At 37.9% G+C, this 24591-nt stretch overlaps 1 protein-coding gene across 4 annotated transcripts in view; it reads left to right on the top strand.

The window, feature by feature from the left end:
• LOC150106232 (voltage-dependent calcium channel subunit alpha-2/delta-3-like) overlaps positions 1 to 24591 on the top strand; it is a 2133114-nt gene that overhangs the window by 1457912 nt on the left and 650611 nt on the right. For all 4 annotated transcript variants that reach the window (XM_090393048.1, XM_090393049.1, XM_090393047.1 and 1 more), the window contains one exon: positions 7973 to 8085. In XM_090393048.1, coding sequence (XP_090249174.1) covers positions 7973 to 8085 — 113 coding nt within the window. The remainder of the gene's footprint in view (positions 1 to 7972; positions 8086 to 24591) is intronic.

Raw genomic sequence — 24591 nt, 5'->3', positions numbered from 1 at the left:
ATGTATACTGCAATACATTATGGGTGGGGTCACTACCTAGACTGGTTTCAACCTTTTTTGGGGTCTCCTCAGTGAGTAGCTAGACCCTAAATACCAAGGTTTTAGTAATACAGAGCCTTATCAACTTTACCTATACAAGTTGTAACAAGGTGTTATTATTTTTAATAAAAATCTCTGGAGGAGATATAGATGTTTTTTTTTACCTTGGGTAATGTATATTAGGGTTACTAAGTAATTTTATAAACTTAGTTATTTTACTCCTAATCCCAAGTAAGCAAACAGTTAAGTTTGTGCCTGAACGTAGTTCAAGTCTAAAGGTGGTGCAACTCATACTTATTCTTCAATTCATTCACACTGCTTGCACTCACAACATCCATTAGCAATCCATTCCAATCATGAACCACCCAATAAGAGAAAAATCTAGCCCTCATCCCCTTCTTACTGCATTCATTCTCAGCTTCCAAGGATACCCTCTTGTCCTTTCCCCATCCTCAATAAATTGAAAAATTTCATCAACTGAAATCCTGCATGACCCTTTCAGAAGTTTGCAAGTCTTAATCATATCACCCATCTTTCTCCTGTTTGTTAGTGCCAGCAGTCTACAAATTCTCAATATGTCTTCATAATCAGTATTCCATAATCCAGATATCATTTTTAACACTCTCCCTTGCACTCTCTCCAATATATCAGAATCACAACAAAAACCAGGAGACCAGACCTGTGCACAGTAGTCCAAGTGAGGTCTTATCAAGGCCGTATAAAGAGGCAAAATGACATCCTTATCTTTACATATGAATGTTCTTTTCAGCATTGCAATTATCTTTTGAGTTGTATTTGCAATCTTTGCTACATGGTCCCTGAACTTCAACTTGCTATCTATTAACACTCCAAGATCCCTTTCCTCATCACTTTTTTTTTTGAGCTATGCTGAAGAAAGTGAGTTTTTAATCGGTGAATAGTCTGTTTTTTTATGTTTTTCACTGTTAAATTGCTTCTCTGGAATACTAGTGTACTATAGTGGTTGTTTTTTGAAGTTAGTACCGTCGCGATATTATGTATTTTGTTTACCGAGAAGACGGAGCGGATGCATAACGGTGGAAGACAAGACAAAGCTAAGTTTTCATTACTGTATTTAGTTTTATTTCATTTTATTTAGTGTACTTGATGTTTTGTTTTGCTTATAATTGTTAATTACTTTTTTATTTATTTATACTCCCTAATACTTATTGAGCGTTTATTTTTGAAACTAATTTGAATAATTAACGATTATGCTAGTAGTCCCTCGGCAGTAACGAATGATGGCGGATTCAGATGCAGTCGCAAATGGCGTGTTGCCAAGTCCTCTGCCATTTAGGCACTCTATTATAAGCAATATAATAAGGGACTTTGTGGCATGCAGTATTTGCGGCATGTATGCGTCTCGGGAATTGGATATCTGACTTGTGAGAGAGGATGGGGTGCGTGTGTGTTTAAAGTGCAGGCAGTCGGAGGAAATAAATGCAGCAGATATCTCAATAACTGACCTTGTTGCTCTAGGAACAGGAAATCAATACAGGAAGATGAGTAGTGTGATAGGAGAGAATGAAGAAAAAAATGTGAATGAGAAAATAATAGTTGATAGTGTAGAAGGCGTGAGCGACTGTGAAAGTTTAGATGGTTTTGTTTGGGAGAGTGAATTTCGATTTAGAGTGACTGACCTGCAGAGGGAGATGGAGGAGCTGAAAGAGGAGGTGGAATGTCTTGGGAGAAGTATGATAAGTATGAAAGATGAGATTAGAAGAATGGAAGAGATAAATGCAAGGCAAATCGGAATAGGGGGAGAGAGAGAGAGAGAGAGAGAGAGTTTGGGTAATAATAGGAGAGGAGAGAAATTTGTGAATGATAAAAGAGGAGAGAATGGATATGGAAATGGAGCAAATGGAAACAGGAGAGAGAGAGAGGTATGGAAGTGCTAGAAGAGGAGAGAATAGAAACAGTAGGAGAGACGAAATGAGAGAGAGGCAGGGGAGTGCTAGAGGAGGAGAGAATGGAAACAGTAGGAGAGACGGAATGACAGAGAGAGGTATGGCAGTGCTAGAAGAGGAGAGAATGGAATGAGAGAGAGGTATGGGAGTGCTAGAAGAGGAGAAAATGGAAACAATAGAAGAGAGGCAATGAGAGAGAGGTATGGGAATGAAAGAAGAGGAGAAAATGGAAACAATAGGAGAGAGGGAATGGTAAGTGGTATAATGTATGGGAACTCAATGATCCGTGGTGTTCAAGATAGGATGCCTAAGGAGTGTTTGCCAGCAGGAACGATAGAAAGGGTGGCTATGGCAGTTAAGAGAGGTGAAAGGGCGGATGAGATGATTGTGATGGTGGGAACAAATGACTTGAGTGGTGGTGTAAATAGGGTACCATCTCAAGCAAGAATCTCATATCAAGAGATATGAGATTCTTGCTTGAGATGGTACGAAAGAAGACACAGAGAGGAAAGATAGTGTGTGTGTTGCCTAGGTATCATAATGATGAACTGAGCAGAAGAGCGGTAATATTGAATGACATAATAGCTAGAATGTGTGAGGACTGGAATATGTGGATGCTTGGAGCGTGTCCCAGGGAGGATGGTAGCAGGAGTGGCATCTTGTGAGAATGGGTACTTGGGAGAAGGGGGACGACATTGGGTAACGCTGAGCCCAGTGGAGTCTAGAGGGGATAATGCTGGGTATAGAAACAACGGCATTATATGTTATACGCTATATACTAATGCCAGGAGTATACGGAATAAGGGAGAGGAATTGGTGGTGCAGATAGCATCAGCCTGGCCAAAAATTATTGGGATCACTGAGACGTGGTTGACAGAAGAGGATATAAATAGCAGGAATAGAAGTCGCTGGGTACAGCATTTTTCGGCAGGATAGGAAGGGAAAGTGTGGTGGTGCAGTACTGCTTATGATAAGTGATGACCTATGTCCTCTAAGAGTGGAGACTTTGGAAGGCAGTGACACTAATGATTTTGAAAACATATGGTGTGAGGTAGAAGTGGGCAAGACAGGATACTTAGTGGGATGTTGCTACAGACCCAGGAGCACAGAGGGTGGGGACCAGGAAATGTTTAGACAGTTGAGTTTGGCAAGTGCAAGAAGAATGATTGTTATGGGAGATTTTAACTACAGTAGTATAAACTGGGAAGAGGAAGATGCATGTAGCAATAAGGGAATGGAATTTTTAGAATTCTTAAGGGACAAATGTCTCAGGCAACATGTAATAGAGGGAACAAGAGGTTCAAGAATTTTGGATTTGGTTATAACATCAGAAGAGTTGATAATAACTGAGATGACATCTCTCCCACCAGTTGGAGAGAGTGACCATATGGTTTTGACTTGGAAAATGAACATACATGCAGGAATATCAAAGAGACAGGAACGTATGTGAAATTATAAGGCAGGTGATTGCAATAGTCTAAGATGTCAACTTGGAGAAGTTTCATGGAGGGAGGAATTGGAAGGCCGGGATATCATTAGTGCATGGGAAATTATGAAAGAATATTTGTTAGCAGCAATGGTAAGTTGTATACCACGAATGAACAAGAGGACACAATTTGGAGTAAAGTGGATGACAAACAATATTAAACAGGAATTGCATGCGAAAAAGAGGCTGTGTAAGAGATATAAGGAGACAGGAGAAGAGAATATGCATGAAGAGTATAAGACAAAGGCCAGAAGAGTGACTATTATGGTAAGGAAGACGAAACTGAAATATGAGAGGAGATTAGCCCTAAGAAAATCCAAAGAAAATCCTAGGGAATTTTTTAGATATGTGGACAGTAGGAGGAGAAATGATTGTTGAAGAATGATATTGTGGAATAATAATGGGAATAGAGTGACTGATGCAGAGGACATAGTAGAATTGTTCAATGAACACTTTATTGGAGTATTTCATCCTGGAGGAATCAGTTTTAATGCTAGAGAGATAGGGCAGGTTCAAGGTTTAGAGGTACAGGAGAAGAGTGTGTTTCAAATACTGAGTACTCTGGATATCAGTAAAGCTTTGGGACTGGATGGTATTTCACCACGAATTTTGATAAAATGTGCTAGGGAACTGACAGTGCCTTTGACCTGGCTTTTCAATCAAAGTCTGGCTGCTGGAAAGGAAGGAAGGTAAGATAGTGCCATTGCATAAAGGCAGTAGCAGACTGGAAGTGTCTTATTATAGAACAGTTTGTGTGTCATTAGTAGTTAGTATGATCCTGGAAAAAGTAAAGAAGGACCGTATACAGTATTGGGCAGGTGAGGGTAATGTTATCTGTGAGAGTCAACATGGATTTATGAAAGGGCGCTCTTGTTTTAGCAATATGCTAGCCTTTTATGATAAAGTTGCAAGAGCATTAGATGAGAGAAAGGCATATACTGCCATTTTCTTAGACTTAGCGAAGGCATTTGACAGGGTGCCACATGATAAGCTGATATTTAACTTGCAGCACATGGGTCTGGATATCAGATTGGCCAACTGGATTCAGGATTGGCTGTCCGATAGCTATCAGAGAGTTGTGTATGGTGGGGCAGTTTCAAGGAAGCAGAGGGTTACAAGTGGGGTCCCACAGGGCTCAGTACTGGGAACTATATTGTTTACCCTTTATATCAATGACATTGTTAGTGGATTGCAAGGGGATATTCAGTTGTTTGCAGATGATGCGAAGCTTGGAATGATTATTAGTAATAGTGCAGATGCGGCAGCCCTGCAAGAGGATTTTAATAAGCTAGATAGATGGGCAAATGAATGGCATTCTCGGTTTAATGCTTTTTAAATCTGTTGTTCAGAATGGAGACCACGGCATCATGCCTCTGCACGTGGACTCCATGGGTGTGGAAGCAACTTGACTATATGAGACAACATCTCACTGTAGTGGCAGCCAGCTCTATAGTTTGAGTCGTCACTACCCCATCTAGCTGCGTTGGCTCAAGTAGGCAGGGCATTGATCCTCGTCCTGATAAGGTCAATATACTCGAACCCAGGGAGGAGTCTGGTGCCATCCCTTACCCAGTCATGCTGGGGAGGCACCAGATATGACTCTTTTAAAGGAGCACCATCTACAGAACAGTGCAACAGAGATGCCCACCTCTTGTGTTCTGCAGGTGCTGACTCGATTAAAGTACCTTGATAATGGGACTAGCCTTTAGCCCGCCTAAAGTCCTTGTATTAATGGGCAATGGAAAACCTCTCTACAGACAGGGGAATAAGATCGTTCTAACTATGTCATTCTTGACAGCTGCAGGCATGGGATCAGCCATCCAAGTGATGGGACCCCGAGCTCACCATCCTTCACCCTCACATGGAAATATGCAGTAGGAGTGTCAGGTGGCAGTCGGAGCCATGATCTCACAACTGAACGGGTAGCACTGTCCATTCGGGACAGTACCGAGATATGTGTCCTACCAAGCACCAACTTGTGGTAAAAGTGAGGTAGGAGATAGTAGGAAAGGAAAAACAGTCTTTGTTGGGGCTTGAGAGGAGCTTTCCTCAAAGAAGCGAGCCCAGCTTCTAGGATAGAAGGGACAGAAGATCTTCCCTGTTGCTATTTAACCTGTTTTTAGATGATATATCATGTGGAATGGAGATCTTCAGTAGTTTGCTGATGATGCAAAGTTGAGAAGAATTATAAGTAGCACTGGTGAGGTTAATTCCCTTCAGAAAGATTAGAATATAGACTTTTGACCTGGACAGAGGAATGGGATTATACTTTTATTATTAACAAGTGCCAGGTGTTGCATTTTAGAGTGCAGAAATATAATGCTTTGTACTATACTGAATAGTGCTGTACTACAATAAGTGAATTAGTTTCTAAATTGGGAAGTGATGGTTGAGAGTAGACTGAAGTTTAGATTCTTATTACAAGTGTTTCAAAGACTGCACATCGTAGTACAACTATGAGAAGTACAACACCAACATGTAGGGATAAGGAGGTGGTTATACCATTGTATAAAGCACTTGGAATATTGTGCTGAGATTATTATTATTATTATTACCCAAGACCCCCATGGCGTCAAAGACTCATCTAGGAGGTCCTTTTATCAAACACACAGCTCATCATACCGTGCTTTAAACACACTCAAATTCTCTGCAGACACCATGCTCTCAGGCAAGGCATTCCACTCATTCACAACTCTGCATGAAAAAAACCTGGTCATCACTCCCCTACACACACACCCTCCTTATACAGCTTCCAGGGATGACCTCTGGTTTTCCCCTGATCTCCCACTATTTTCTGTAGAACCTCTCCAGCATTGATCCTATAACAACCCCTTAATAACTTGTAGGTCTCTATCATATGTCCCCTCCTCCTCCTGTCCACCAGACTATGCAAGTTGCATCTTCTCAATCTTTCCTCATACCCGACATTCTAGAGGTCAACAACTACCTTAGTTGGTAAGGGAAACAGTCCCTCTGTTTCCCTTACCAACATCTCTTCATCCTTTTGAAAACCAGGTGACCAAATCTGGGTACAGTGGTCTATGTTGTGGCCTAATCAAAGCCTTATAATGGAACAAGAATCTCCGTACTTATACAAGTCAGTGTCCTTTTCATCATTCCCAGAAGCCTTTGTGTCATAGTTTTGGCTATGTGTGTCCCCTAAATTTCCGATCCTTATCCACTATCACCCCCAGATCTCTTATTTCCTCCACCTCCGACAATATATCCTCACCAAGCATAAATTCTGCATCCCATTTTTGTTTTCAAAATTTTAAAACCTTACATTTTGCAACATTGAACTCACATTCCCATTCCCGTGCCCAATCACTCAATTTATTCTAGTATTTTTGTAAGGCCACAACATACTCTCTACTCTTCATGGTTCGTCCCAACTTTGCATCATCTGCAAACAACTAAATATCTCAATCCAAATGTTCACTAATATCATTAATATACAAGTTAAACAGCAATGGCCCTAAAACAGACCACTGAGGCACACCACTAGTAACTTTCCTTTTCCTGGATATCACTCCCCCATACACAACTTGTTGATACCTATCAGATAACCAGTCTCCAATCCAATGCACCAATTTAATATCCAACCCCATCTGCTCTAGTTTGACTGTCAACCTATCATGAGGTAATCTATCAAATGCCTTTGCAAAATCTAAGTATATTACTGTGTATCCTTCTCCCCTGTCCATGGAAGCATTCACCTGATTTGGTCACCTGATTTTCAATGTGATGGGAAAACTTTGGAGAGGGTCCAGAGATGTGTGACTAAGACAAATTCAGGATTCTGGAATTCTCACTAATGAGAAAGGTTGGAGTTATGTGAATTGCAATGTTTGGTGGATAGGAGGAAAACAGGTGATATGATAGAGACAATTAATTTAGTGATGGGATTTTATTAGATTAGGATTATAACAAAGAGTTCAAGGTGAGAATGGAAGAACCAGAGGCAATTACTGGAAGTTATGTATGAGGGTGGTGAAGAGGTGTGAGGAGTATATTTTTACATGGAGAATTGTCAGTGTATGAAATGAATTACTAGAATATGTTGTTAATGTGGGGAGCCTTAATGATTTTAAGATTCTGTATGATAGGTATGTTGTCAGTTGAATGAACCTCCCACGATGAGTCTGCTGACTCCATGGAGTCACAGACTCATTGTGGTAATAATAATAAATTATAATAATATATTATAAATTCTTTTTAATAAAATACCTGTAATGTAATAATAATAGTAGTTATTATTATTATAAATTCTTTTTAATTTATAATAATTTAAAATACCTGCATTATTATTCTCCTATTTGCATAATTTTACATTTGATATCAGTGGTTACAATGTATTTGTATCTTTCTCACTTTTTTTTTTTTTTGGTGGTAGTAATTATTTTACCATAGATTTTCAACTTTTGATTACAAAAATTGGTAATTTACTTCATGTTAATTCCAAGTTAAACAAAACTTTATGACAAAAATTTAACTTTAATTTCCTAATACACTTCTTTTTCAGATCATTCTATGATATATATACCAGAAGTATAGAGGAACTCTTTTATAAACGAGCTGTTGATTTCCACCACATTAACAGCTCTGCCTTTGTGTTTTCTGTTCCATTTGATGCAGGTAAATATCCATTTATTATATTCCTAATAACAGATTACACATAAGAAATATGTTACTTTAATTATCTGAAGGTATTTGTCATCTGGCATTCAGTAAATTATCATCACCCTCATCAGTCCTCTGCACTATTTCAAGTCTCACTGTGAGAGGAGTAACTTAACTAGAGTCTTTCTCTCATACATTTTTATTCTTATTCTTGCTCTGAACTCACTAACTCCTCCTATATTGATCATCATTATCACTATAGTTACCTACATGGAGTCAGAATACTCACATCCACCTCTGGCAGTGCATGCCAATCTTTCACCATTCTCCAGGCAAAAAAAAAAAAAAAACATTCATTCCTTGCAGCCTTAATAACAATAATCTTATACAACTTTTAGAAATGATTATAGTTCTGTCCATACTCATTCTGTATTGAAATTTTTCTTTTGTATCAGCCTTACAGAAGCCATTTAATAACTCATAAGTTTCTGTCATCTTTCCTCTTCTCCACTTGTTAACTAAAGTTTTCAACCTACACACCTTTAGTGTATCCTCATGGAGAACATTCCACAGACCTGCTACCATCTTCACCAGTCATCTCTGTATTCACTCCACTACCTCCTCATTCCCAAGAAATCCAGGTGACCAAATCTGTACACATGCCAAGATGTGGCAATATCACATCCTTATAAAGAGGGATAACATAATAATGTCCCTATCTCTACTAGTCAATATGTTCTTCCAAGTAATCCTTTCTTGTTATTTTGCCAGGTTTTTTATTACTAAACTGCAACTCTCTGTCCACCATCATACCCCAAATACTTTAGAAAATCCAGGACTTGATGGTCCTGGATTTCCTGCAATCCAGGATCATCAAGGTAATACACCATATGTAAATTTTTCATCCCAAAATGCATAATCGTATATTTTGGCAAATTAAAATTGACAACTGTTATCCTTTGTGCACATTGCCAAACTATTTAAATCATCCTACAGGATCTTTACGTCACCTTTATTAACTATTGTCCATCTCAGTTTTTTCTTAGCAGCAAATATCTGGATATTCTCCTTCAATTATTCATATATCATTAGTATACAAATAAACAGCAGTGGTCCTAGTACAGAGCCTAGGCACTCAACCAGTCACCCTCAATTTCCTAGATTCCACTCCACCATATACTGCTCCCTAGTTTCAGCCATTCCACCCCTCATCGATGTCATTAGCTTCATATCCATTCCCATTTACTCCAAATTATATAATAGCTTTTCGTGCAGTAATCTGTTAAATATTTTCATGAAATCTAGCAATACCATGGTGTAGTCATTTCCTTTATTCAACTCAGCTGTCGCTCTATTATAAAATGTGAGTAAATTACTAGTTCACGTATTAGCCTAGTGGCTGTGCACTTCACAACCATATGCCTGGAGAAGGAGTGTCCTAGGTTCGATTCCCGTCGGAGACGTGAAGAACTGAAGGATCTTCCTCAGCCATAGCCAAGTTAGCTGGTCTTGGGTGTGGACAGTAGGGTTTTTATTCCAGTTTATCCTGGGGTTTTTCATCCCGCAAAGCAGGCAAATTGGCCTTGAGAACTCAACACTAAAAGCAACTCAGACTAGTATGTCTATACAACCATCCAATAATTCCAACATATCTGAACTTAATGATCATTAGTGCTTCCCTAGGGAGCATATTGGTCACATCATCTCTTACAGCAGGGTTTCCCAAACTGTGTTCCATGAGAAGTTCTCCTGGAATTTGTCATTTTAGTTTTCTAAGCATTTTTCATGAATAAATATTTTATAGTGGAAATATTCTGAGGAGAATAATATTCATGAATATGTCGAAAAGCTCAGACCCAGAATGCCTAATAACATCTGTGTAGCAAATGTTAGTGACCAAGCCGTGTATTTTTAAATGTGGAAGTATTCATGAATTATCGTTAATTTTCACACATCGAAACCTTTCAACATTTAGGAAAGCGAATAACGCTGTTTATGACTGGTCATAAAAATTGCCTGCAAGCTGATTACAACAATGGGCAGCATATCCTCTGTTCTCAAAACTGAACGAAATAACATCTGTGTTGCAAATGTTAGTGACCAATCCTCACGGAAGTATAAAGAAAATTTTTCCACTAAAATTGAAGATCAAGGTAGTCTGTATCCGGTTCTCAAATCTAGTAATACTGAATACTTTCTTTGCATGTTCGTATTGTAGGGTGAAAGTTTTGAAACTGTAGTGCCATGATTTTTTAAAAGTAATAGGCCTGCAGATTTAAATTTTAATATGAATAAGAGACAAGGGACTTTGTTTAATTTTGGTATTAAGAAATCTCTTATTGAAGGTGTTTTTTTGATGCAACAGATAGTTAGTTATCCCCCGCCAGCCTACAAAGCGATCTCCAGGATGTACAAAAGGAGGGGGAACTACCAGCACACAGGAGAAAAAGTCTGCATTCACTCGTAAGTACTTATAATATTATACATTTTTGGTGATCAGAATGGGATATGTCAATGAAAATCAGCACAAATTAATTTAATGATGTTTATGTTTAATTGTTTACTAATTATTAATTAATGATCAGTTATTAATTAATAATAAAAATCAGCTAAATTAATGATCGTTATTAATTAATAAAAATCAGCTAAATTAACAAAATTATTAATTAATACATTACAAAATAACCAAGGTGTTCTGTGAAAATTTCAGGATTTGTGAAGTGTTCTGTTGTAGGAAAAGTTTGGGAAACGCTGTCTTACAGTCTCACTCCTGAAACTCGCTACCAAAAATGATGTGACCCATACATCACATGACAAGAAAATTATGGGAAGGATATCATTGAAAGATAAACCAGCAGACATCCCACAGGAGAAATGGATAGTTCTGTATCTGAATAAAACATAACAGATGATCCCCTTTAAATATTTAATGTTAGATATTTAAGTATTAAATATTTTTCTAGAGGAAGATAAAGACACTGGCCATACTTCCATACATAATATCAAAATTCTACTGTAGAAACACAAAATTTGTGTTTCTTTCTGCAGGACATGTCCTGAAGGAATTCCACTGTGTTTGCAAAGGACAGAACTAGAGATGATCCTGCTTGTGGTGTAGTAGCTTTCCCAGTAGACAGTCATTCACTTTTCCAACATGTGCAGCTTAATACTGCTCTGGAAGCAGTATTGATTCACCTATCTATGGGATTTCTTACTAGAATATGTTTCATTTATTTACCACTGGGTTCTGAGTTAAGTGAGATTGATTTGGATAATCTTATATTCTAGCTGCCTGAGACCATACTTCTTTTGGTGACTTTAACGGATACAACACTGTGGGGTTATGCTAATACAGATAAATGAGACTGTGTTGCTGAGCATATTCTTGACAGCAATAACCTTTCTCTTGTTAATAACATATTTAATACCTTCTTCCTTATGCTTACCTGCTCATATTCTGCAAGAGGTCATACAATCTACTTCCATACCATTCTCCCCCTGTTCAAGTAGGTTGTCCGAGAGAACATATGTGGAAGCAATCTTTGATCTTTGTGTGTGTGTGTGTGTGTGTGTGTATGTATATATATATATATATATATATATATATATAATATCAATAAACTTCTGACTCCTCATACAAGGATTGTTTGAAAAGTTTGGTAAAGAAATAAGTTAAATACATTTTTTTGGAAAAATCACCTTTATTTCTCAACATAGTCTCCATCGAGGTCTACACATTTGGTCAAGAGATTTTCCAATTTTTTCAACCCATCTAAAAAGTAGGATTTGTCAAATTGTGCAAATAGTCATTGACAGCCTTGATGACATCCTCTTTTGAAGAAACGTTTTTCTCACAGAGCCAAATTTTTAAGTTTGAGAACAAGAAGAAATCACATGGGGCTAAGTCCAGAGGATACGGTGGATGTGGAACCAATTTGAACCTCAATTTGTGCAATTTTGCCATTGCGACGGCCGATGTGTGGGATGGTGCATTGTCCTGATGAAAGAGTACTTTTTTGTGTGCCAATCTTGGCCATTTCTTCCTCACTTTTTCTTTTAAACAGCCCAACAATGACACATAATAGACTCCTGTTATTGTCTTGCCCTTTTCCAAATAGTCTATCATGATAAATCCTTGGGAATCCCAAAAAACAGTGGCCATCACCTTCCCAGCTGACAAAATGGTCTTCGCTTTTTTTTGGTGCTCTTTCACCGGGCATTGTTCACTGCTTTGACTGCTGCTTGGACTCAGGTGTGTAGTGGTGGATCCAAGTTTCATCTACAGTTACGAATTGATGCAAAAAAAATCCTACGAATTGCGATTAAATATCGCCAAGAACTGACTGAAATGTCTTTTTGCATGTGTTTTTGATCGACGGTCAATAATCGCGGCACCCATCGCGCACACAGCTTTTTCATATACACTTTTTCATGCAGGATATTATATACCGATTCTGTTGAGGTGCCTACAATCTTAGCAATCTCACTCACTTTCACTCGGCGGTCTTCCATAACGATACCATGAATTTTGTCAATCCTTTCCTTTTGTAGTGACTGCAGTCGGGCATCCGGAGTGCACTTCATCTTCAATGGACTGACAGCCATATTTAAACTCATTTATCCAAAAATAATAGTCCTTAATGTTGATGCAGAGTCCCCATGGACTGCATCTAACCCGGCTTTGATCCGCACAGCCGTCCACTTCTTTAAATAAAAGTGTTTTATCACTGCACGAAACTGATTTTTTCTCCATTTTTATGAAAAATGTGAACGTGGTCATTTTAAATATTTGCCAAACGAGAACTACTGGTCACACGTGGCTAAAATTTTGCCAGGGGTCATGAAAAAGATGATACGTGCTGACACTGGTATGAATGAACGAATTGTATCACCGTTTATTGGAAATTTACCAAACTTTTGATCCCATATATGGGATCAATGTGTGTATATATCAAGGGTAAATATTCAGGGTGTGCTAGGTGTGCAGTGCTCATCCACCGAATAGCATTATCACTGATATTATATTTTTGCATTTAAACCCATTAAAGACTCCCCTAATTGTTTCCAGACTTTGCATGCTTCCTAAAATTAAACACAACATACTAATGTTTCATGAAGAGGACACTTTTCGATGTGTAAACATTGCATCACATTTGTGTTAATAGCCCAGGTGTGTGTGTCAAAATACATACACCTTTGAGTCCTTTGAAAAGAAGAATTTTACTACTACAATGCTAGAAACTACTAGAATGCTAAGAATTTTTCAAATTCTTAGCATTCTAGTAGTTTCAAACTGCTCAGAAGGTGAGGCAGGGTGAGCTCTGAGACAATAGCACCTAGAGGTTGTGATTGGTTATTGTGTCAACCAATGCAATTGAATGTTATCATTTGTCATGAGTTGCTGTTTTTGTTTTCTGAGTTTCATCTGTTTTGGGTGTATGAAGTGTGAACTGATGTAGTAGGCAATTTTTTATATATAATATAACAAGTTTTTAATATATAATTTTAGATAAATTTGTAAAATTTTTGTCCATATTTGCAATGGGAAACAGTATTGTAGTCAAAGAAGATAAGCCTCATTGCAATGGGAAACAGTATTGTAGTCAAAGAAGATAAGCCTAATTCTCCTCTTCCAAATTTTACACCTTTGAGCAATTCAAATATACCAAGCAAATATAATATTCTCCTTCATTATTGTTTTGTAATATACAGTCAAACAATATCTTAAAACAAACACATTGTCCCCCATTCTCTGCAGTGGTTACAATTAATTGATAAATTTAAGTATTCAAAATTATCCTACATTTAATTGAATTAGATTAATTAAGATGAGCACTAATGTGCTATGCACTCTTGAAACTTTCATACTTTGATAAAGATGCAATCATACGGTCAAAAAAAAAAAAACTGACGTGAATTTTGTAGAGTGGGTTGCATAAGTCGCGACAGCACACCCAACCGAAATGGGCATGTGATGCCACTGGTGTGTATATATATATATATATATATATATATATATATATATATATATATATATATACATACACATATACACACACATTGATCCCATATATGAAAGGACCTATAAGCACATTAATGTTGTGTCTTGTGTGTTGGTGAGGAGTCAGAAGTTTATTGACATTTTTTTGAAGAGTTGTGAATTGTAGATATGGTCAAACTGATGTGAATTTTGTAGAGTGGGTTGCATAAGTCACGACAGCACACCCAACCGAAATGGGCATGTGATGCCACTGGTGTATATATATATATATATATATATACATACACATATACACACACATTGATCCCATATGTGAGAGGACCTATAAGCACATTAATGTTTGTCTTGGGTGTAGGTGAGGAGTCAGAAGTTTATTGACATTTTTTTGAAGAGATGTGGATTGTAGCTGTTTGGAAACATATCTTGTGATAGACTTTTCCAGAGGACAGAGGTAGCTGCAATGAAAGAGAAAGAAGAAAAGCAGGTTTAGTGAGTTGCATTTGCACTGTAAAGGGATGCTGGGTAGCTACTGCTCTTGTATTAGGTGCAACAGAAAGTGGAGGAATGATGGACGCCAGTTCATTGGAGCAACGACCGTTGAAATACCTGTAAAATAGATGCAGAACTGAAACAGTGTGTCTGTGAGATAGAAATTGAAGGGAATTTGTAAGAGAGGGAGTGTCTATGAGCCACATTGCTCTCCTCTGGACAGTGTCAAGAATTTTTAGTGAAGCTCCACCCCAAAACATGTGAACAGTATTCTAAGCATGGGCAGATTTGAGATTTGTATATTGTTCAGAGTTGGTTGGGTGTAAAATAGCATCTTGAATGAAAGAGAATGCCTAGTTTTTTGGATACTGATGAAGCTATTGTTGTGATGTGTCTGTGCAAGGAGAGGCTGGAGGTGAATGTTAGCCCAAGTAAAGATATATGATGTCTGGTGAGTTGTGTTCACTGAGAGTCACTAATGTGAGCTGAGATTTCTTTTTCAAGAGAATAGGCAAGATTGTGTTTTGGTGGCATTGAACGTGACCTAATTTTTCCAGGACAGTACATAGATCAGTGTTTAAGGCACTAGTTGTAGATGCTCTTGATAACTGGGATATCTGTGCACTTTCTGGTTTGTCAAATGAGTAGGATTAATGGAAAGTACACTGTCATCTGCAAAGCTGAGAATAGGATTAGCAGTGATTGAGAGTAGGTTGTTTATGTACATGAGAAAGAGGGTAGGTTATAGGATGGAGCCCTGAGGTATTCCTGCATTAGTGATGAAGCTCGAAGCTATCAACCATGATGCACAGTAAATAGCTAGAGAGGAAGCTAGCATCCCAGTCATAGAGGGTGGTGAGTAAACCAAAGGATGGCAGTTGTTTAGTAAGCCTCACTGACACAATCAAAAGTTTTGGAAATGTCAAGAGTGACAGAACAAGTATTGTTAAACCTTTCCATTGCACATGTCCAGTGGTGAGTAATGTAAGCTAAGAGGCTAGCACTGGTGACTGATTAACTGATTGGCCTCTAGGTAGTAGAGAAGTTGGCTATTGATAACTTTCTCCATTATTTTGGACAGGACTGAAGTGATGTCAGTTGGTCAGTAGTTTCATGGTTTATTTATTTATTTATTTTGTATGATGATACAATGAACATGAGCTCCTTTTACGAGGAGGTACGGCACCATCTCAATCTCCCCTATTTTTAACCGGGCTCAGAACCAGCATAGCTGAAGAATCAGGAATGTGGCTGGGAGGGACGGTCTTAAGAATTCTTGACTGTAATCCATGTGTATGTTCACAGGGCTGGTTTACCTTTTCTGGGGAACAAAAAACCTGAGTTTCCCGGTGGGAAAAAAACCCTACTTCTGTATGAGTCCAGCTAACTCACCTTTCATTGAAAGAGACCAGATAAAGGCTGCTCACATCACAGACAAGAATCAAACCCAGGTCTTTCTGACTATGTGTGTTGAGGCTTAAGTGCTGTGAAGAATTCATGGTGGAGGTTTAATGGAATATTATCAGCACTGAGAAAGGATTAAAACTAATTTTAACACTTCCAATATTTTGTCTCTGTCACTGAGACATCTTCAGGGCTTACAGAAAAACTTTTTGTAACAACACACACACAAATACAATACAATAGTGAGTGAAACTAAAGTCCTATCTAGGAGGTCTGCCCTCTATGGGCATTAGCTGTTGTCCTAGGATGTAAAAAGGGATTTCTGTTTTTAATTAATGTTTCCCAAATTTTGGGAAGTTTAATGCATCCGTATTTGTTTAAATTAGGTTGATTCCTGAGTGTAGATGCAGATTCAAAAAACAGGCTTTCTTTTTTGAATTTACTTTGGTGGAGCTTGGTGGTTTTTTTCCAGGATATCCTGGAAAAAAAACCACCTTGGCCTTGCAGACCAAAACATGGTCTGAAAGGCCAGACCATGTTTTGTGTCATGTGATCATGACGTGTTCTTCTAACCAGATGGTTGCTGATCTTTGGACAGCCAGTTTACAAGCACAAGGTACTCTATATACTCCAGGCACTGAGAGAGAGGAGGGAGCTGATCTTTGGTGGAACATATAAGGGTAGCAAGTTTACGGTGTGGCTTAAAAGCTGTATGGAGGTGTACTTTTTTAATGATCGGGCTATTTTTTCTGATGTACCACAGATGTAAGGTATGGTGATGGCATTTCTGAAGTCCTTCTGAAGAGATGGATGGGGAATGTGGAAGGACTTTATTTTTTTTTAAATTATCTAGTCACTGTAGCCATTGGAAAGGAAGGTGTTGTATTTGAGTTTGGTTGAAAGGGCAGTTTCACTGGAACAAAGATTGTGAGCTCTATTGGTTAGAGTTTTAATAATGCCATATTGCTGAGAGGGGTGATGGGTGGTGGGAGAGTTTGTGAATGTATCTGCCTGTATAAGTAGGTTTTCTATATACAGAGAAAGCAAGGTTACCATTAGGAAGGCATGTTACTAAGGTGTCTAGGAAGGGTAGACTATTGTTATTTTCCTTTTCCATCATAAACTGGATTCTTGGATGTAGACTATTGAGGTGACTGAGGAAGGAATCCAATGTGTCTGGGCCATGAGGCCCACATCATCCACATATCTTAGCCGGTTAGAAGGTTTTAGAGGGGAATAGTCTATGGCTTGTTTTTCAAAATTTTCCATGTAAAAATATTGGCAAGAGGGGGTGAGCGGGGGGAACCCATTTCAGTTCCCTCAATCTGTTTGTAGATTTTCTTCTACCAAGAAAAATAACCAGAGTTGATGGCAAAGGGAAAGAGCTCTAAGATATCAGAAGGAAAAACGTTTTTTAAGAGTGTTAAGGTGTCAATTAGGGGAATATTGGTAAACAATGAGATGATGTCAAAGCTGACCAATATGTCTGTATTATTTAAAGTAAGATTTTCAATTAAGTTTTTAAAGTGTATATACGGGGGGGACAAGAACCAAATGGTTTGAGTTTTTTTGTAATGTCAGGAGGCCAGGAGGACACTTTCTTAAGTAGGTTTTTTTAATTTTTTTTTAACTTGAGTAAAAATTTTTTGTGAGATCATGTTCAACTCATGTAGGTAGCGCAATCACGGAAAATAATATCCATTTTCCGATTATATTCTGAGGCGTTAAGAACAACTGTGGCATTACCCTTATCAGCTCTGGTGATGACATTACTTTTTTCTTTCCATAATTTTCTGAGGGCAGAGGTTGTCTGAAAGATAAATTAATTTTTGGAGATAACGACCAGGAGAGAATGTTAGTTACGTCAAGTCTAATGTTATTGGCTGTTTCTGGATCTAAGTGACAAATTCCGCGTTCGATGTTGTACATAATATCCAATACGGGAACTTCTTCAGGTGCAACAGCAAAATTGTGTCCTAAGCTTAGGGCACTAACGGCATCTTCGCTGAATCTTTTAGATGATAGGTTGACTGCTGTATGGAGCGGTTGAACTTTGAACTTGAGGTAGTGGTTTAGATTTACAAAGGTATACTTATTTTGATATGCTTATTTTTTTATTTTTTGGAATTCTTTCTGAGAGGAAGCTTCTGAGATGCCAAAGAGAATGGACCAAAGTTCAGGATTGAGTATAGCAGAGAGCTCTGATTGTAACCAGCCAATAGTGAGGTTTTCATAGTGAGGTTGGCACGAGTTGCAGTAATCTGCTCTCGTAATGGTGCCAGACTAGCACGTTTGTATATCCAGAAAGCTTTATTTGATTTAAATTTGGTTTTAAGTCTAACACAGTTAGGAATAACTCTTGAGTCCTGACATCTTTTTAAAAAGGCCAGCTGATTTCATTGCCTCGGTAAGCGTAGTTTCCACTTTCCATATTGTTTTCCTTTGCGTACTATTTCTTCACCATGAATGATCAGAATCTGTGTGTCGAGGCTTAAGTGCTGTGAAGAATTCATGTTGGAGGTTAAATGGAATATTATCAGCACTGAGAAAGGATTAAAACTAATTTTAATACTTCCAATATTTCCATCAACTCTGGTTATTTTTCTTGGAAGAACAAAATCTAAAAACAGATTGAGGGAACTGTCATGGGTTCCCCCTTCTTACCACCTCTTGCCAATTTTCTTTCAGATGGGGTTGGATATTAGATTAGTGCATTGGATTGGAGACTGGCTATCTGATAGGTATCAACAAGTTGTGTATGGGGGTGCAATATCCAGGAAAAGGAAAGTCACTAGCGGAGTGCCTCAGGGGTCTGTTTTAGGGCCATTACTATTTAACTTATATATTAATGATATTGGTGAAGATTTGGATGGAGATATTCAGTTGTTTGCAGATGATGCAAAGTTGGGACGAACCATAAAGAGTAGTGAAGATGTTGTGGCCTTGCAAGAAGACTTGAATAAATTGAATGATTGGGCAAGCAAATGGGGATGTGAGTTCACTGTTGCAAAATGTAAAGTTTTAAAATTTGGAAAACAAAGATGGGATGCAGAATTTATGCTTGGTGAGAATATATTGTTGGAAGTAGAGGAAATAAGAGATCTGGGGGTGATAGTGGATAAGGATCTAAAATTTAGGGGACACATCGCCAAAATTGTGAAGACAACACAAAGACTTCTGGGAATGATGCTGAGGACACTGACATGTAGAAGTAGGGAGATACTTGTTCCAATGTATAAGGCTTTGATTAGGCCACACTTGGACTATTGTGCCCAGATTTGGTCACCGGGTTTTCAGAAGGATGAAGAGATGTTGGAAAGGGTCCAAAGGCGACTGACTAAGGTAGTTTCTGACCTCTGGAATGTTGAGTATGAGGAAAGATTGAAAAGATGTAATTTGCAGAGTCTCATGGAGAGAAGGAAGAGGGGAGATATGATAGAGACCTACAAGTTGGTAAGGGGTTGTTATAGGATCAATGGTGGAGAAGTTCTACAGAGAATAGTGGGAGATCAGGGGAGAACCAGAGGTCATCCCTGGAAACTGTATAAGGAGGGTGTGAGTAAGGGAGTGAGAGGCAGGTTTTTTTCGTGCAGAGTTGTGAGTGATTGGAATGCCTTGCCTGAGAGCGTGGTGTCTGCAAGTAGTTTGAATGTGTTTAAGACACGGTATGATGAGATGTGTGTAAGATAAAAGGACCTCCTAGATGAGTCTTTGACTCCATGAGGTCTTGTTTAATAATAATAATAATAATAATAAAAATGAGCCATAGACTCTTCCCCTCTAAAATCTTCTATCTGGCTAAAATATGTAGATGATGTGTTCTCTATTTGGCCTCATGTCCCATACACATTAGATTCCTTCCTCAGTCACCTCAATAGTCTACATCCAAGAATCCAGTTTATGATGAAAAAGGAAAATAACAATAGTCTACCCTTCCTAGACACCTTAGTAACATGCCATCCTAATGGTAACCTTGCTTTCTCTGCATATAGAAAACCTACTCATACAGGCAGATACATTCACAAACTCTCTCCCCCCACCCGCCCTCTCAGTAATATGGCATTATTAAAACTCTAACCAATAGAGCCCACAATCTTTGTTCCAGTGAAAACTGCCCTTTCAACCAAACTCAAACACATACACAACACCTTCCTTTCCAATGGCTACAGTGACTAGAGAATCATCATCATCATCATCAAATTCCTGCTATGTACCCTCAAGGGGTGTACAGGATATGATAGTACAAATGAAAAAAATGACATCATTACTAACTTCCTATCTACAATTTTCCTCCAAATCAGTCTATTACTTGTCAAGACTCCAACATTATCAGATCTTATATTTCTATCATCTAAGGCACTTTGTACCGTATCAATCCACCTATATCTTGGTCTTCCTCTGGGTCGTTTTGCTGCCAACCTGGCAGAGAACACTTGTTTTGCTAATCTTTCTTCGCCCATTCTGTTTAAGTGACCATACCACCTGAGATTAGCTCTGCTAACGCATTCCTCGATGTTGACAATGTCAAGTTCTTTCCTAATATCCTCATTTTTAATATGATACTGCCATTGATGCCATCTGTTCACGCCTATAATCTTTCTCAGGACTCTCATATCTGCGGTCTCTAGTCTTTGGTCAAGTGTTTTACTTCTGACCCAGCTCTCAGATCCATAAGTTAAAACTGGTTTGAACACTGTCTTGTATACAGCTAATTTAGTGTTCTGACTAATTTCTCTCTTATTCCATATGAATTTATTCAATTGACTTCCTACCGTACCAGCATTGCTGATTCTGTTGTCCATTTCTATATTTAATTTACCATCTTCAGTAAAAATCGTGCCTAAATAGCTGAAATGTTTTACTTGTTCCACAGGTTCTCCATTCACAATACAGTTGACATTTTCAATGATTCTGCCTATTTTCATTGTCTTTGTCTTTTTATTGCTGACTTTCATACCATATTATCTATTACAACATCTACTCAATTTAGTCAGAGAATCCTGCAGACTTGTAGCGGATTTATTTAGAAGTATAATATCATCCGCATAAAGCAAAGAGCTGATATTAACATCTCCGATTTTGATATCATGTTTAATACCACTTTCCTTCATAATGTGATCCATATAGATAATGAATAACAGAGGGGATAATGTACATCCTTGTCTCACACCAGATTTAACATTAAACCATCTTCCTGTACTTCCTTCAATTCTAACTGCTGACTCACAACTCAAATAAAGACTAAGTATTGCTTGATATAATGCCCCATTGACACCATATAACTGTAGCGTATTGAATAGCTTCTCTCTTGGCACCTTGTCATATGCCTTTTCCAAATCGACAAAACTTAAATACAGATCTCTGTTATATTCCCATGCTTTCTCAACTATTTGTCGTAAAGTGAAGATCTGATCCTGACAGCCTCTATTTGGCCTGAATCCAGCTTGTTCTTCACCAAGCTTTTCTTCCACAATTCTTCTCAACCGTTTCTCAAGTATACTTGCATAGATCTTGCCAGGAACACTCAGTAGGGAAATACCTCTGTAATTCTCACATTCAATTTTATTTCCCTTTTTATATATGGGTACTATGAGAGCTCTACTCCAATCATCGGGAATTCGTCTCTCTGTCCAAGCTTTCTGAACTATGCAGTGCAGCCACTGTAAGACTCTTATACCACCATATTTCAGCATTTCTGGTCGAATATCATCTACTCTTGCTGCCTTTCCACATTTCAAGCCTTTGATGGCTTTTTCTACTTCAAGTATGGATATGGATTTCCGACTGCATGCCTGGTCAGTGTTTTTTACCACAGTGCTGTCATCACTGCTTGTTTCATTTAGCAGTTTTTCAAAGTAATTACTCCATACTTCAATGATATCTTTTTCTTCCGTTTTCATGTCACCTTTATCATTTCTAACTCCTTTTACAGCACTCTTTCATCCATTCCTAAGCTTCTTCAACAACCTCAAGAATATTTTACCACCTTCTTGATATTTATTTTCTATATAAATTTGCCAAAGTCCTCCCATGACTTTTGTTTAGCTAGTTTTACACAGTGTTTAGCATTCTTGCATTTGTCTCTGTATTCTCTAAGAGCACAAGCTGACTTATTTGACAGGAACTTTTGATATGCTTTCTTCTTTTCCTTCACTGCCTCTTTAACTTCCTGTGTCCACCAGGGAGTTCTGATTTTTTTTATCCTTGCAGACAACCTCGCCACATGCCTCTCTGGCAGAATCAATCAATGTTTTCTTCAGAGTTTGCCACTGAATCTCCAAGGTTTAATTCGTGTTCTCAAACTCTTTCATTTTTTCTTCAATAATCTTTGTGTATTTTAGTCTACAGTTCACATCTGAGAGCTGCTCAACTTTTATTCATTTTAAAACTTTCTTACATGTCATTCTTTTCAATATGAAATTCAATTTTATCCTGCTCAAGACTAAATAGTGATCACTTCCAATTTCAAATCCTCTGTACACTCTGGTGTCCTGCACCAGGGAGAAAACATCATTATGAACAATAACATAGTGAATGAGACTTTTCTTATTTCTTGCCTCTTCTCTCCATGTGAATTTGTGCACATTTTTATGTTGGAACATGGTGTTAGTAATAACCAGTCCATGTCCTGAGCAGAAATCCAACAGATATTTGCCATTATTATTAGCTTTGCTCTTTTCTCCAAATTTTGCCAAAATATTTTTGTATGTCTCACAATTATTTCCTACTCTGCTGTTTAGATCCCCAACAAGGACCAACTTTTCCTTTTTCATTGTGTCAGTTGCTTTTTCTAAAGCCTCAAAAATTCCTCAACTTCTACCTTAGTAGAACCTTCTGTGGGACCATAGGCACAAATAAGTCTCATTGTCCAGTTCCCCATTCTCATATTTGCCCACATTACTCTACTTGAGACTGACTGCCATTCAAGAAGATTAGCCTCGTATTTTGTGTTGAATACTATGGCTACTCCTTCTTTTCCTTGATTGTCATTGCCTGAATATAACATTTTGTATTTATTGCTCAGAAAGATCTCACCAGTTTTGGTCTTTTTTGTTTCAGTCACCCCTATTATGTCGATCTGGTACTTATCTAATTCCTCAGCTGGCTCCATTTCTTTGCCATTCAGGTTTCTTACGTTGATAGTACTGATCTTTAACTCTGGTGATGTTGAGTTGGGGTTTGTTTTCAGATTTGTTCCAGTAGCTGACTTTTCGCTGTTCGCCCTGGTTCCCTGGCGAAAACAACGGGGCCCTTGTTTAACCGGGCAACGCCCCAGCCGGCATGAAATTTTGTCATGTCATACCATCATTTTTCAGTTTGGTTTAACCAATAAGAATACAATTTGGTCGGCTAAATCCCAAATTGGCAGCCCATCCTCGTTCGTTCAGTATCCAAGTAGATACCCAACAGGGTGCACCACGAGAAGGTGAGGATTGGACATTAGGTCAGAAGCCCTGGTCGGTTCTCTGCATTCCTTTAAAGGCTATGTGGAGGTCTCCTCTCAGTTATACAGCTTAGACCCTTAAGCACCCTGAGCATAAATTCTTCTTCCTCAAATATTTCAGGGGCACTAAAGATCTCAACCAAGTACTGATACTGTTGATACATTGTTTTATAACAAAAGTAAGAAAGAAAATCATTCCAGAATAAATGTACGAGTGTTTCTGATCATCAATGCAACGAGTGAAATGCCAATAAGGAAAATGTTACCATTTTTTATTCAAAATGGTTTAGAACAAAGAATGGTGACATTTTGTTCATTGGCCTTTAATTTGTTGCATCAATGATCAGAAATACTGGTACATTTCTTCTGGAATCCTTCCTTCTCTTTCTTGCTTCTGTTATAAAATGTCCTACATTATATAAAGAAAATGTTCTATTAAGACCTATAGTGAACTACATAGGATGTCTTAGGATGTCTGACTTATAACCACTCAAGATACCTATCTGATCTTCTCTTTGTGTGTGCAGGAACATCTGCTTCTTTCATAAAAAAATCAATAGATTTTAAGAATAAAATTTCAGAAATATCCTTACATCCTACAGATCATCTAGTAAATTTTGATATGGTCACACTCTTTACAAACATCTCACTGACTCATACAATTGAATTACTTCATAATGATTTTCCTTCTGATATTGCAAATTTATTTGAGTTTGTCATTCAGTATACCTCAGTTGTCAGAACAAATTACTCAATTCATGTGTTTCATAAATTGTAATTAATTAATTGTTTAAAGTTAACATATTTTATTGATTCTTTTACTTTTATAAAGAGAATTTTTATGCTTGTATACTAATGTATGGAGTATCAGAAATAAACAGGCTGAGTTTGTAACCATTGATTGAATCAGTATACCCAGAGATAATTTGCATAAGTCAAATTTGGTTGACTGAGGATGATATACTGTCAGGACTTGAAAGTATTTTCCAGAAGGATAGGTGGATGAAGAGAGTCAAAGTGGAAAATAGTAGTATGTGTGAAGATTTTGAAGCTGTTTGGTGTGAAGTTGAGATCAATAGAATAGTATACCTAATAGGATACTGTTGTAGGCCAGGGGATTGCGGAGAGTATTGATTGTGAAATGTTTAGACAAATTAGTTGGGCAAGTCAAAGGAAGATGATC

The sequence above is a fragment of the Typopeltis vanoorti genome, chromosome 5 (assembly GCF_054136105.1).
Source record: "Typopeltis vanoorti isolate ZY-2024b chromosome 5, IOZ_Tvanoo_1.0, whole genome shotgun sequence".
In the NCBI taxonomy this organism is placed as follows: Eukaryota; Metazoa; Arthropoda; class Arachnida; order Uropygi; family Thelyphonidae; genus Typopeltis; species Typopeltis vanoorti.
The sequence above is the reverse complement of the archived record's forward strand: the minus strand, read 5'-3'. Positions and strand labels throughout refer to the sequence as shown.